The sequence below is a fragment of the Hoplias malabaricus genome, chromosome X2 (genome assembly GCF_029633855.1).
Source record: "Hoplias malabaricus isolate fHopMal1 chromosome X2, fHopMal1.hap1, whole genome shotgun sequence".
NCBI classification, from domain to species: domain Eukaryota; kingdom Metazoa; phylum Chordata; class Actinopteri; order Characiformes; family Erythrinidae; genus Hoplias; species Hoplias malabaricus.
In genome coordinates, this window is record NC_089819.1 from 46992640 (window position 1) to 47007673 (window position 15034).

Genomic DNA, 15034 nt, shown 5'->3' on the forward strand with positions numbered 1-15034 from the left:
ATTTCTAAATTTAGTCGATACGATATAATACCGATATCAATATAAACATGATAAAATACTCTGAAAATCTTCAAGAACAAATAAGAAACCTGATATCACCCTCAAACATAAGCCTCTTGGCTTTGTTGAGAGATAGATGGATAGATAGATATAGTGCTAAATTGATGGCAGCACCCTGTAATGAGTCAGTGACAGATCTAAATAATTATATTTAAATGTTGGAAATGGGTTTAAAAACATATCATTGTAATTGAAACACTATGTATTGTGATATATATCGATATTGAATTATTGTTAAGCCCTAGGCTGGCGTGCACTTTCCATCCCCAAACCAATTTACCCCTGCACTGAAAGTGTGATTTTCATATCTATTAAGCATATAACGCACCCCTCATACAGAGGAAGAACTTGATGCATGTGGTCCTTCACATTCATGTGTGACAAATTCTAAATTCATGTCTCAGACTTTTACTATTCATAACATTAAAAAAAAAAACGAAAAAAAACAACAAAAAAAAAACAAAGCCTAACAAATGATTCCATCTAAAGGCAAACTGCTTCACGCACAAGGAAACCATAGAAACACAGGAGGTCAGCGCAGCACTGACGCTCTGCTGCAGTGAACTCCTTTTGTTGATTTTCTAATGAGCTCATGAACTTTTTTTTGCTAACACTGGTGGTGTAGGTAGCAGTAATTATGACGGTCTGTTGGACACTGACACCCTCACTGTGAGTCAAATGATCCTGCCCTGTCACACAGTAAAAATAAATAAAATAAAATGTACAAGTCCACTTTTTCACCATGCATCTGCAATGTAAAGGAAGTTCTCTGCAGAAAAGCTGTTCTGCTTGACTTATGCCTCTGACACATTTTCATTCCAACACACAGCTGCAGATGTAGAGAAAGAGCACAGTACTCTTTATTAAAACGGCTTGCAAGAGACGTACACATAGACGACTGACACAAAGACAACGGAGCTAAAAAGGAATTCACATATAAAACCAAAGGTGTTTAAACGATTCTTAGCATCAGTAAAAACATAAAATAATATTAACTTTGTACAAAAAACTTTTCAACTTAAATGGGAATTATTTTAATAGCATTAAGAAAAGACTTATGACTCACTACTACAACATCTTCAAGTTTAAATCTTGGTATTTACACCCTTGCAAGGTCTCGCCTCCTGTATTCTCCTCACAAAGTCCAGAAAGGGAGATGTATGTGTGTATATGTTTGTGTGTGTGGGAGAGAGATCAGTGCATGAGACTTTAGGAGACGTGTGTGTGGGTTTAAGTGGTTGCGGTGGAGAGATCTCACATCCTCTTGGTGACTTTCTTGAAGAGGGCAGCAGGGCCGAAGAAGGATGCTTTGGACTTCCGTGAGCCCAGCAGATGGAGGTTTCCCTCGGAAATGCTGCGCACTACTCTCCTTCTCGGCTCGTTTTCCGATGATGCTGGACACAGGAGAAAAGAAAGAGGATATTCATATTCACAGCATTTGGCAGACGCTCTTTCCCAGAGCGAGATATATTAGTGTTTTGTTGTTTACTCTGAAAACATATCCGTATGCTAGAGTCTAATGATGCCAGCGCCAGTCGTAGTCTAAGCATATTAAGAAAAAAATGGGGGCGATGAAAAGAATAAAACAAATTACATTTCCAAAGATGTACTATTAAAAACTCCAGGTTGATATTGATGTGAAATAATTAATATAGCATTGTGGCATATTCCAAAATACCAACACCTGACATTTAAAGATTTTTTTTTGTAGTTTACACTATAAACAAATTACTCAGTGTACAGAACAGTCAGGAATTAAACTTTGAACATTCTTTTCTATATAAAAAAAATAAATTAAATAGTTTATTCAATTTAACCTTAATATTAATTATTTAAAAAATTATAATAAAAATAAATAACAATCCTTGAATGGCATTGTACCTAAAAAAAAAAAATCACATGACTGCTTTGTTAATTTGTATCATTTAATTGTAATATTAAACAGACCTCTAAAGCTATGTCTAACAGTGTTAATGTTAATTGTTTTGAAGATGTGTAGTGTGGGTTTATTGACGTTGCAGTGGTATTGAATACTGGTACTGGCTGATTGAGAAATGTATGGAACAATGTTTGTTATCCACTACGCAGGCCAACTAAAGTTGAAATGCTAAACAATAACGACCACATGTGTTAAGAGCAGTGCGTGTTCAAGCTAAAAATAGGCCTTCAAGCTATGTTTTGTAATTCTTGTCTGTAATTCAAACATCTGACCCCTTGCCAATTTACCCCCCCCCCCAACAATATAAACTAACAACACATTTTCATCAGTATATTGAGCACCTAATAAAGGATATCATTACGGGGCAAAGTCTAGAGGGGGAAAGAAAAACAAAAATCTCTTCCAAGCGTATAAATACACAGGAGAAGGGAGGGGACGTAGGGATAATGATCGAAAGGCCTGATGTGAGAGAACTCGACTGCAAGAGTCAGTGGGAACTGGAGGCGATTGGGGCCTTTTTGGCCAAGCACTACACTTAGTGTAACAGCTGTCAGATGGTCCTGCCCTAACACTTCATTTGCACTGAGACAAACGTAACAAATTATATAAAGTCTTAATCACAAAGGAAGTCAGAAGGGACAATCACATCTGAAGTACGGGCCAGGGTTTTTGACGAGCTGAACTGACAATGGCTTTCCATTCCAAGACCTTAATAGTGTTGTAATGGGTGGAATGTCCCAAAGAGTGGAAAAGCTAAGCTAGGGGAGAAGCACAGGTCCTGCAGATGTATAGCAAATATATGAACACTGGACTCACCTTCAAAACGCCGGACGCGAAATGGTTGGATGATATTGGATGGATCCCGCTTTATTCGTTTGGGGGCAGCAGCACCCTGAATGCTGTCTAGCCCTATCTCTTTTCCAGTGCTAGAAGGAACACAGAGCGTGAGTTGTTTTATCCAGTGTGACGTATAACTGTAATCATGTTTACGGATGTAGGTGAATGTATATTTAAGAGTTTTGTCCAATGGCACTTCTAAGTATAGTGGAGTGTGCTTGTTCTCATTGGGAACTGACCCACAAATAACCAGAGCAGAATATCAGTGTTATCCAGTATGCTACAGCAACAACTACCTATAGATATAGATGCATTCTACTGTAGATATTAAAATATATATACTAATAAAAAAGTGTGAACACTCACCTGTTGAGCTTGCGTTTGCCCTGTGCTGCTGACGTCATGGCCATATAAGATGGTTTAGATCGACGCAGCTCGAGGAGGGATGGGATCTCCAGTCTATAAAAATCAAAACAAAGAAAAAGAAGATCCAGAAATCAACATATTAGACAAGTTTAAATATTAGTATTATGAAGAACCAGACTGGGTTGTTATATTTCACATTTTGTGGGTTGGTAGGCTTCAGACCCTAATAACTGTCCTTTTGCACTGAAAAGTATTATTATTTTTATAATAAATGCCCTTTATTTATATATATATATATATATATATATACATATATATATATATATATATATATATATATATATATATATATATATATATATACACACACACGTCATATTTACATTAATATTATCATATTTATTTATACATTAGTGATGTGAAAAATGGCTGTGTACTTCCAAGGTGTAGATCTGCTCTGCAGAAACAGACGTACTCAGATAAACTTTATTCAGCTTGTCTCTTACCTTTTGTGCAGCTCGTTGCAGTTGTTTGCTCTTAGCACTTGGAGCCGGCTTAGACCTGAATTTCCAGGGGGCTCAGAGGGTCCGGGGGACAGGATTACAGTAGCGTTGGCCAGGGTCGGCTCCTGCTCATCCTTGCCCACCTCGAAGGTGGAGTTGGGGTCAATGGATTTATGGGCTATAGGGCTCTGCAGTTCAGGTGTGTACTGCAGGGGAAACATCCCTTCCTGCCGCAGCACCTCCTGCAGGGCTGGAGTGCACTGAGACGGCAGTGGTCCCGTCCCATCTGAGCCAGGCTTCGGGGGGGACACGGCAAGCTTCCTCCTGATCGGCTTCTTGGCAGGAGGCTCTGCTTTTCCAGAATGATCTTCTAAAAGGTTAGGTCCTGAGAAAGAAACAAAAAATAACAAAATATACAACAGACACTAGAGAATGAATAATTCAATAATCATTTGTTTAGTTTTTTTTTTTTTTTTTTTACATTTTGGTTTTGGACATTTCTTTTTCAGCAAAGGTCTGCTGAAATAAATGTGTTTATTTCAGTTTAATTAACTTCATAACAGCCAAAAAACAGGAAAGGCAAAGCAGACTTGGTGCTAAAGCAAAAGGAGACAGACAGCCTCACTTTACTGCCAATGGGAAACTTTCACTGCAGCCTCGAAGATGGATGCCTTAATAAAATGAAAGAGAAAAGAGACCGCGCCTGAACTGGAAGAGAAAATTCACTCTTACTAAAAAGGTATGCAGCTATGGATTGCTATATATTTCTGCGGCAAGAAAAAAAAAGCTTTGCAGCAACACTTTCTATCTTCAAAACCTCTCTGGTGTAATTTTTCATACAAGAAACGATTTGATAATTGTCAGTAAATCCAGTAAAAAGGAAGAAAATGTTGTCTACACTGGACTGCTTCAGATGTAGGAATAAAAAATAGAACTAACTCAAAATAGTTCGAGTTGTAAAAACTAAATAAAAGAAAAAGAAAGAAAACTACTTAAATAACCACATCTGAGGAGTTCATTCATTCAGTTTGAAGTTTGCACATTTAAAAAGGGGAGGGGAAAAAGCTAAACGTTTACATGGTTATTTCCCAAACATTTTTCTTTATATTAATTTAACTGCATTTGTAATTATGAAAATAAATTATACAAGGTCAGAGTCATTAATATGCACCATGTTTATTCAGAGAGAACGTTTAACACAAACTCAACACCTTTTGTTTGCTTCTCCCAAACTTATTCAGTCATCCACTATAAAGCAGAGACAGATGCCAATGCAGACAGTGTGAATGCAATTACAGGAACAAAATCTAATCCTGATTAAAAAGTTTTCTTCCAGGGCTTCTTAAGACAGTACATATAGAGCGCAGGCACGCACCCGTCTGTGATGAGTCACACATTCTCATTCATCCAGCCTATAGACCGCGCCGCACTTACACAATATCATTCTACATGTCATACATTAAAGTTCATTCACAGAGGCCATGGCCCCATCTTGTGTGCACTCAATAATTCTATACGCATCCAGTGCTGAATAATTTAACTGTGTTCGTCACCTGGCCGAGATGAGTCAGTGTGTAGCGGTGGCAGCAGCACACTTGACTGAAGAGGGGGAGAAAAGGGGTGGAGCTGAGAGAGAGAGACAGACAAACAGAGACACAGAGAGAGACAGACAGACAGACAGACAGAGAGAGAAAGAAAGACAAAAAGAGACAGACAGAGAGAGAGAGACAGACAGACAGAGAGAGAGTGACAGACAGACAGACAGATACAAAGAGAGAGAGAGAGAAAGAAAATGCAAAAAACCCAAAAGTCATACCAGGGGACTTATTGTCCAGAGCTGCAGTGTTGAAGGCCAGGTGTTTAACGAGCATGCAGTGACGTGGGTAAAGGTTTTCACACAGTGTGTGTGAGTGTGTTGAGTGTATGGGTGTGTGGTATGTTTGTGTTTGGACGCATAGGGAGGCTCCAGGAAGCTGGGCGCTGTTGGAGGGGTTTGACGTTGGATATTGAGTGGTGAAGTATGCCGGAGCACGTTGCATTCAGGCTGCACACTGACTCACAGAAAATAACGAGGGAGGGAGGGAAGGAGAGAGAAGCTTAGTAGAGCTGCAGAAACAGGAAGTGTGATTGATAAAGGCTGTAGCCGCATCCTTTGCTGACCAATAGCATCACTCTAGAAGCTGTTAGTATGGAGTCTCAGTGGACAGGAAGCTATTTTCACAAACATGGACTACACGAGAGAAGCCAGGACACATAAGCCCTGCGGCTAAATTCTGCATAAAAACCACTTCTGCATGTTCAAACTACAGCTGGGAGATACGGACAGAACATCACTATTGCAATTATATTGTAACAGGAGCTGATACACATTTTACTGCCATTAAAAAAAACCTGTGAAATTAATTGCATTAATTTTCTTTTGTATACACAGCCACAGATGCCGTCGCTGCATGTTGGCGATATAAATAAACAATTGTGGACACAGTGGTGGGCGGGAAAAAATTATTCTTAAACGTATCCCAATATTGATTTTAAAGGTTTAGTCCTGATTTGCAAAATTACTATATTCCTTTAAGCATTAGTGAATTTCAAAAGAAAGTGGAAACCTTTGTGTTATTTTGATAAAATTAACATCTTTAAATATAATTAAGTCACATTTAAGAATATGAAATATAATATATAGTTTTTTATTGTATAGATGACTGGAAATAGGTTTTGGTGTATAAAGTAGCAGTGATATATGGCTGGGACTCTTTTCTGTTTTAAAGAAATATCAATGGGTCAATAAATAACCTTTATAAATCAAATATTAAATATTGAGAGGCACTGAGAATCAAGTCTCCTGTCTCAGAATCATTGCGATCCCAGTTTAACCTATGGAAATCAAGACTTTTTCCAAGATCAGTTCATGAGAAACCTGCGTTAACTTGATAAACCTAATATTTTTACTTGTATAGCGAAAGATAAATTTGTTTCTATTAATAGACAACATTTCTGTAGGGCCAAATTTGATCCAATGAGAGAAATGCAAATAACAAATGATTATCTCCATAACAATGCTATTAGTCATGAGGAGTTTACGTGTTGGAAAGCAAACCTGTCAAACCTGCTCTTTGGGGGGGGTTCTGATCATTAAAGAACAGGGTGAAATGGGACTAAAGTATGCAGAGCAACAGACAGACTACAGTCTGTGATGGTATAACTACAAAACATTCAATGTTCAGTGGACCTAATAAAAACAAACAATAACTGTGTGTGTGTGTTAGCAGATATCTTTTGAATAGGAGCCCAAACAGTCTGCATTTGAGGCTCTCTGGTGGAAAACAGCGCTCATCTACGTCACTGCTGAGGCTGGCTGACAATAACACACTGGCCTGATGGAGCAGCACATACACATTGTACACGTACACACACACGTCCTGTTTGAGGAACACAGTGTAATAACAGCAGGGCTGAGGTGGAGTGTGTGATGTTTGGGGTTGTGTGTGTGTGTGCAGTAATTGGTGGCAGAGTGCTCTGGATGGTGTATTTCTGGCTGACGGGATTAATACATGCATGAGGTGCTATTTCTAGAGGAGAGCGCCTCGGATTAGGGTCGCCACCTCACTCTATCCTGCTCTCTTTTTCTGCCTTTCCTTGCACACCGTCACTGACTCACTCTCTCTCATTGTGCTGCTGTGTGTCCATGCAGATGATCCAGGAACGTTTCACACCGTACGTGACTGAGCCCCTCTCTCCTCTCTTCCACTCCCTGCCCCTCCCTTTTCCGCTGAAGAGCAATTTTATGAATGAGACAGAGGAGAAAGGCTGGGAGAGTGGGGTGGGGCTGCGGATGGAGGAAGGGAGGAGAGAGAGAGAGAGAGAAACGGCAAGTAAAAACAAAATAGAAAAACACTAGAGAGAAGAGACAAACAGAAGGACAAAATGAATACCAAAATGTAGCAGAAATAAAGATGTTTAGAGTTGAGAGAAACAAAGGTAAACAGAACATGAATGAATATAGTACGAGTGAGTGACATTTTGAGCGCTGCATCCACAGCAGGGGCTCCAGGACACCAGTGGCCTCGTGCACACAGTCACGTGCACCTCCCATTTTACATCATTCTCTCCGTCCCTCTCCTGCTCTTCCTCCTCTTATTTTCACTCCCTCACTGTCTCACGCTTCAGCACGAGTGCAGGGACAGCGGTGTCAGAACGCAGGGGGCTTGGGGATGGGGCGGTTTTTTGAAGGGAAGAAATAAGTCCATTTCACTTCACAACCTCTTAAAAAATACGAGGGTCAAATGTTGAGTCAGAAAGAAAAACAGCTCTTCTGGCTGAAGGGTTCAAAGTACTAAAGTTTATCCCTCTGTGACAGATCAACTGCAGATTTTTTACAAGCAGATTTGACGGACAGTTTTTTAAGTCTGAGGCGTGTGCAAAAGCACTTCACTAGCTGAGCTTTGGCGGCTTGATTTATAACCGCTGTAAGAGTTAGACGTCAGTCATACTCTGGCATTTTTAATGGGTCTTGATGCAGAAGGAGTATATTTCACTTTACTGTAATTTCTCAGTGTTATTCATTCATTTGGTGTTGTGTTTTTCCTTTGCCCACGCTCCACCCCCTCTCCTGTGCCTGGGACCAAGTGTTTTCCTGTATTTCCCACAATGTGTCTCAATCAAATGAGGAACACCTGTTCTGCAGCAAATATCATTACGGCCCATTTACTGCACCATAACTCATTCCGTCTTCCATTCCCCAAAAGGGTCCCTCCCCACCCCACTCTCTTCTCTCCTTTCTTTCTTTCCCTTCTACAGCAATTTTTTTTTTAAAAAAGAATAAATGCACCAAATACTGAAAAAGTAGTGACTGCGTCTTCTGTTTTCTTCTATGTCCATACTGTGGAACATTTCTAAACGGTAATTTTAACTGGAGCTAGCTCAGTTGTTTTGCAGAGTACTGTGAAGTAAAAGCTCTGCAAACATAGCTTCACTGAGTCACAATAGACTCAGGAAATCAACAGTGTGAAAGAATCAAATCTTACTCTATTTCAGTGTGGGATTGTTTTAAATGCTCTGAGGTGGTACCCTCACTTTGCATTCAAATTTCATTTCAAGAGACCCAGAATTGACCTCAGCATGAATTAACTGCATTCCATTTCTGTTCGGTGTTACCAAGGATCCTGTCTAACTCCAAAAAATCAAGCGGTTCAAGCAACCGAGATCATTTGCATCGTTCACCACAAACCTCCACCAAAACAAGCATCTCAGACTGTTTAGAATGAATGAGTTGTCTGCTTTCAGGGTGATGTGTGAAATACAATCGACACAAAAGTGTTGGGCACCTTTGATAGATCTTTTTCTCTCTCACTCTCTCTCACACACACAACATGAGTGATGTTGGTGATGCTGGCGGCAAGATTGATGAGTAAAGCTGAGTATGTTGAAGCAGACCATGGGGAACAAAAGAGGCAGAGACCGAATAAAAGAACAGGGGGCTGGAATAGAGGGATAGATCAACAGAAAAACAGTAAGAAATCAAGTGAATGAAAGTGGAGAAGAAAAAAAAATGGCTGAACTCCTACATGTTACCTCTAGGTGAACACAATATCCCTCATAATGAAACCAGAAGCAGGAAATGCTTATACAGAAATGAATACAATTTTTGTGGAGTTTTGTAAGATATTCTCAAACAAGGTATGTTTATTTGTTGCCAAAGCAGACCGTCATGCTGATAGGATTACCATTATCTGAAAACAACCTAGGATATTTACTGTGCCGTGCAAAAATCAGAAATTTAAATTTCCACCAACCAAAAACAATAAAAGTTAAAGGTAAAGCTATAAATAAACTAAACAAAACTATGTAAATTGAGTGATATTTGATTAAACCTGTTATTAGCAAGTTTAAATTTTTATAAGCTAAAATCTACACTAGCACATAAAACACACTCTTAAGATCCGCACTCATTCTTTATTAAAAGCTCAGTGGGTTATTGAGTTTAAATTGTGTAGGTGTAAATCAAATGAGTTTAAAAATTGAGTTAAAACAATTAAACTTGTTTTATTAAGAGTGAACACTCTATACTGCTCAGAGAGGGGCATTTACCTCTAGGAGAGTGCACGTGTTTGAGGCGTTGGGAGACTCTGCGTGTGCACTTCTCTGCACCTGAGAAAAGAAACGGCAGGGTTATGACATGCCATGTGTAATACTAGCAACTATGCCTCTACATTACAGGGAATATACAGTGGAACATCCAATAGGCGAGTCTCTCAGCGCGCCCAGACTGGAGTGAGCTTTTAAGATTAGCAAATTGTAGCTTTAGCAATTTAGCATTAGTGTAAATAGCAGACATTGAAATTCGTGCTAAGTTAAGCCGTATCTACGCTTCGTCTCCCTACATTCACCCACCCACCCCCCACCTCCCGTCATCCAGCCAGTGCCTGTGTTACTGCTCCAGCCAGTCGTCACGTCTTCAAGGTAGTGCTGTGTAACCACTTAAAACTTTTTTATTTCTTTTTTATTACTGTTTCCACTGTATTTCTTTTTTATTTTTAGTAACGCTACATGTATTTTTTTTTACTAATTTGAGAGTTGTGTAAACATATATCGGTGCAAAAAGGGTGACTTTCGGGGTGGGGGCTGGAACGCATTAATTGCTTTTCCATTATTTTAAATGGGGAAAATTTGACTTGAGAAACGAACTTTTCCACTTACGAACCGGGTCACGGAACGGATCAAGCTCGTAGGTAGAGATTCCACTATACACACATTTGCTGCTCTTATCAGTGTATCCACCCTTCTATTCATCTATTTATTTGTCCATTCATCTCCTTTGTCTACAGTAAGTTCTGATGATTTTCAAAGTACAAATAAGTACATATCCTCTACAGAGAACTAGGGCTGAACGATTTGGGGAAATAATCTAATTGCGATTTTTCTGTGCAATATTGCGATTGCGATTTAAATTGCAATTACTTATGACTTAAATTTCAAACTCATTTTAATCATCATCTTCCTACATGAAATCCACAGATGAAATGCAGTTTTACCTTTATTTTTAAAGCCTATGAGTAACTAGATAAATAAGATAAATTTACACATGTTTAAAAGTAACATCAATAAACTTAACAGTAACATCAAATGTTTGTTTTTCCACATAAGTTTTATATATGAAGTTGCATAAATTATATACCTACAGTGAAAAAATATTATAATAAATTAAAGATAAACAACACAAAATCACATTTTTGCATATAAAATCCAAAAATTATATTCTAGGAAAATTAAACTGTTTGCATATATGTCACTAGTCAAAAACAAGTGTTCACAGGTTTCTTGCCAAAAAGACAAGCATATCTACTTTATGTGGCTTCAGGCATGAACGCTGACATGTGATTTGAACCGACACTTGCCGATCGCAAGGTGGAGTCTGTGGCCAAAACACTGTAGCCTGGTCCACTCGTTCATTTCAGCTGCCTTAATCATGTTAGATGCGATATCTGTGATAATGCACACTTGCCCCTCTTCATTCAGACCCCAGCTACACAACGCATTTTTCAATCCATTTGCAATGTTCTCTCCCGTATGGTCAAGAGGAAAGTACGACGTCTGTAGACAACAAGTCTTTAATTCGAAAGCTTCACTTATGGTACGTTATGGTACATGCTCAAATGAAAGCAGCATATTTCAGATATGAAAACAAAAGACTGTTGGGACAGTTCTCACACAGGAGGTGAAAATGCAGTTGAAATAGCTTTCGGAAAAAGTCACCAGGCTAAGCTAAATGAACTCAGATGTTAATGTTCACATTAGACTTGCAATTCCGTTCCCAGTTGCTAAATAAATTTATAGCTTAATGGCAAAATTATGGACATTTTTTTTTTCATGGGTCAACCTCCTGCATTTGGAACATTTTTCTTGCGGCCAGGAGCGTGCCGCCATTCCTCTCTGCTCGAAAGCTTCACTTATGAAGTGAACAGTGAGGCTCTGGTATGGTTCAGCAGTTCGGCTGTAGACCACGTCTGTAGTTGTCGAGTAAAACTCAATTTTTTAGCTCCATTTCAACTCTATTCCTACATGAAGCATACAGTCCTGGTATAGTGACTTGGTTGAAGTATGTGCGTGAGGGAATCTGGTATCTCTTATCAAGTGTTTGGAAAAGGTGTTTGTGAATCGGCACCATGTCTTTCGCCAAGTACTTCGCAATAGAGTCGGTTATCTCTCGGTGCCTTCGCGAACTTTTTTCATATGGAGCGACGCTTTTAAACGCCTCTGTGACTGAGGTTTGCTTGGTTGTCATGTTAGGAAATTGTGCCGGTTGATGGCTGGGCCTTTTAGACATACATTCATCATAGAGATGTCTGTGATGTTTCCCTGCCCCTGCATAATTGGCTGGTTGCGCGTTTATTTTTATTGGATGATTATTCCCTTGTAAAACGAGCAGTCTATTGGCTAATTCAAATTGCAGCTCCTGCGATTCAAAAATCGCGTCCACTCAAATTGCGATTTCGATTTAAATACGATTAATCGTTCAGCACTACAGAGAACACAATGAACTCCAGTTATCTGCTGAATTTATCAATAAATAAGGTGCTGAAAACTCCATATTCAATTTACCAGAAAGAAAACGTAAACTGATTTTATTTAACTTATCTTCATTCAGGGGAAAAGTATAAAACAAAACATCTTTGACCAGGGGTGTCTAAACTTTTGTATACAACTGCATTTTCCATCCGTTCATCTACCCATACGTGTTGGCAGTAAGATAAAAACGATGTGTGCCACTCACTGCATGGTGTGCTCTGGTGAGTGAGGAGGTGAGAGAAGGACAGGAAAGGTTGTAGAGAGGTGCGGTCATTGGTCCTGTCCCTCACTTCTGGGTTTTCCTGGTCTGCCCAAACCACACCTCGCTCCCTCTGCACCAGTTGTTCCAGCTCCTCGTGTACTGACTCATCATTCGCTGTTGCAATGCCTGCAGATTTCAGTGCCAGATACTGCTTCTGGTAAGAAGGCAGCAGGGCATGAACCAGTCTACACAAAGAGGCATAGAGGTATTTATTCATTTCCATGAATTCCATATAATAATACTTTATTTAAAAAAAATAAAATAAAAAAATAAGGTAGCCTTATTTCAGTTAAAACTATACAGATACAATACAATGCAATCAAATGCTTTACTAAGTTGCAAAACACAAACCTGTACAGCAGTACAAGTGATAACACTGAGGACTATATGTAGTTTAATTTATCTTTCACTAAGGCAAAGATGGGCTCATACTTGTGGGTGTGTTTGTTCTCCTGGTCTTGCAGACTAATGAGACAGTTCATGTGCTCGATGTGCTGCTTCAGGTCAGTCACCTGCAGCTGGAGCTTATGGCACTGCAAGTCCTTCTTAAGCTCCTGCACATAAAGGGGGAGAGGGGGAAGGGAGAAAAGCCACAAGCATTTGAAAAGCAGTGATAAATTTATGAAATAATGATGACACAATGACATTCCCAGGGGCATCGTGATGCTAAGTCCACATGTACTTAAAATCATGAGGAAATGATGGTCATCTCTTTACTGGAGAAATTGAGACATGATGGATTGGTGTCTGATGATCTGTAAAGTGTCTTTCAAACAGAATAATAACTGCTACAGCATGAAAGATGGTCACAGCTGAAACTTAAATTCCTCCTAGCCCACGTATAAATAAAATAAACAAATTTTATACAAAAAGAAATTCCCAGGAAATTGCAGATAAAAATGTCCTGATGGTAGGGATATAAAAAACAAACAGCACTGTGAGTGAAGAGGCAGCACTGGACTGACGTGTCTGAACGGTGGTGGTGAATATGACGAGCCAGCTGGAGGGGGGTTAAGGCCTAAAATGGATCAAACTGTACCAATCCCTCTTCAATACTGAGAAACCAGAAGAGAGGATCGCTGCCTCAAAAACAATACAGCCAAGTACAGGCCAGCTGTGATCTGTTTTGGAGTGGTCTTTGTTTTCCTACACCTCTCTGAGAATGTGCTTTCTGAGGACTTGGTTAGCCCCCCTCTGACGCAGGGAGACGCAAACGCAAGCGGATCACGGAACATCTGATGGGCGGGTGTATCGCTAGGCTGCTCTACTTCCAGGAAAAGAAGAAAAAAAGGAGGAGGAGGAAGAGAGAAAAAGTGGAGTAAGGTGTATAGATTGAAGAACTGGCTGTGAGAAGGAGTAAAGGGCATTGATTTCTGTTTCTCTTGCTTTTTTTTTTTTTTTTTTTTAAAGGAGTCATCTTAAGGTGGATGGTTATATCTAGAAGGACAAAGAGCCAAAGCAGGAGCATGAATGGAAAAAGTACTACTCTAGATACAGGGACAAAGCCCAGCATCAAGATCAACAAGTCTGTGGAACACGCTTGAGATGAAGCTCGTATTCTGGATGCAGCGGAAACACACTGATGTGTGTCAAAGTGCTATTTTACTTTTTTTTTTTTTTTGTTTCCTTCCCCAACACCAGATACCAAAGCCATTAGCGATAAATATGATTTCTTTAGAAATGTTTAGTGCTACTTTGATAATTTCACATGATCATATTTCTGACCTCTGGAGTGTGTCCAGCGTCACCGAGCAATTTCATTTCATTTTCAATGCGATGCAGCCATCCTTCATTCTCCTGGAAGCGTCTCTCACTCTCCTCCAAACGCTGCTTCAGGTGCTGCTGCTGGGACTGCAGGGAAGCCATCTTACGCTCAAACCTACAGGTGGCCTACCACATGCACAACACACACAAACACACAGTTTTCTAATTTATGATTCATAGGTGTCAATTAGAATCTGATAGGACTGCTAATATGTATTTAGTTCAGCTGGTCTGAGACATACAATGCATTAGTAGTTACTCATCAAAGCTGTGAATGTTTAAATCTCATTGTATTTGTATGAGCAAGCTTGTGTCTGAGTGTAAGTTTGAGCTATAACTCTGTTTCATAAATCAGACACTCATTAAAGGTCCTTAGTATTGAACTTTTCCCATCTTAGTCAACATGATTCACTCAGTAAATTAAGTTACTTTATAAATTTGTGATTTTATGCAACTCAGCACACACCTCAACGAAGCATCACACAAATGCCATTCAATGCTCTTGCTGCAGTTATGTAAACTTGCAGTTGTTAACTGGAAAATCTGTATGTGCAATAAAATCATGCCATGGCTGATATTTACAGTCACAAAAATACCAAATCTACAGGTAGAAAGACCAAATCTTTTCAAAATGTCTTAAAAGGCTTGGATTGATTCGACTTCTGTAACTCAATAACACAGTTAACAGGCCTTCCCCTAGAATATGTAATACAATCTCAAGCATAACGTGTTACTCTG

The 15034-nt window shown here is 39.4% G+C and overlaps 1 protein-coding gene across 3 annotated transcripts in view; it reads right to left on the minus strand.

The window, feature by feature from the left end:
* Window positions 1–922: 922 nt before the first annotated feature.
* LOC136676877 (kinesin-like protein KIF18A) overlaps window positions 923–15034 on the minus strand; it is a 31455-nt gene continuing 17343 nt past the window's right edge. For all 3 annotated transcript variants that reach the window (XM_066654148.1, XM_066654147.1, XM_066654149.1), the window contains exons 11-18: window positions 14258–14422; window positions 12965–13086; window positions 12476–12717; window positions 9793–9852; window positions 3709–4090; window positions 3203–3295; window positions 2816–2925; window positions 923–1454 (exon numbers count right to left, since the gene is read on the minus strand). In XM_066654148.1, coding sequence (XP_066510245.1) covers window positions 1315–1454; window positions 2816–2925; window positions 3203–3295; window positions 3709–4090; window positions 9793–9852; window positions 12476–12717; window positions 12965–13086; window positions 14258–14422 — 1314 coding nt within the window. In that variant the 3' untranslated portion in view covers window positions 923–1314. The remainder of the gene's footprint in view (window positions 1455–2815; window positions 2926–3202; window positions 3296–3708; window positions 4091–9792; window positions 9853–12475; window positions 12718–12964; window positions 13087–14257; window positions 14423–15034) is intronic.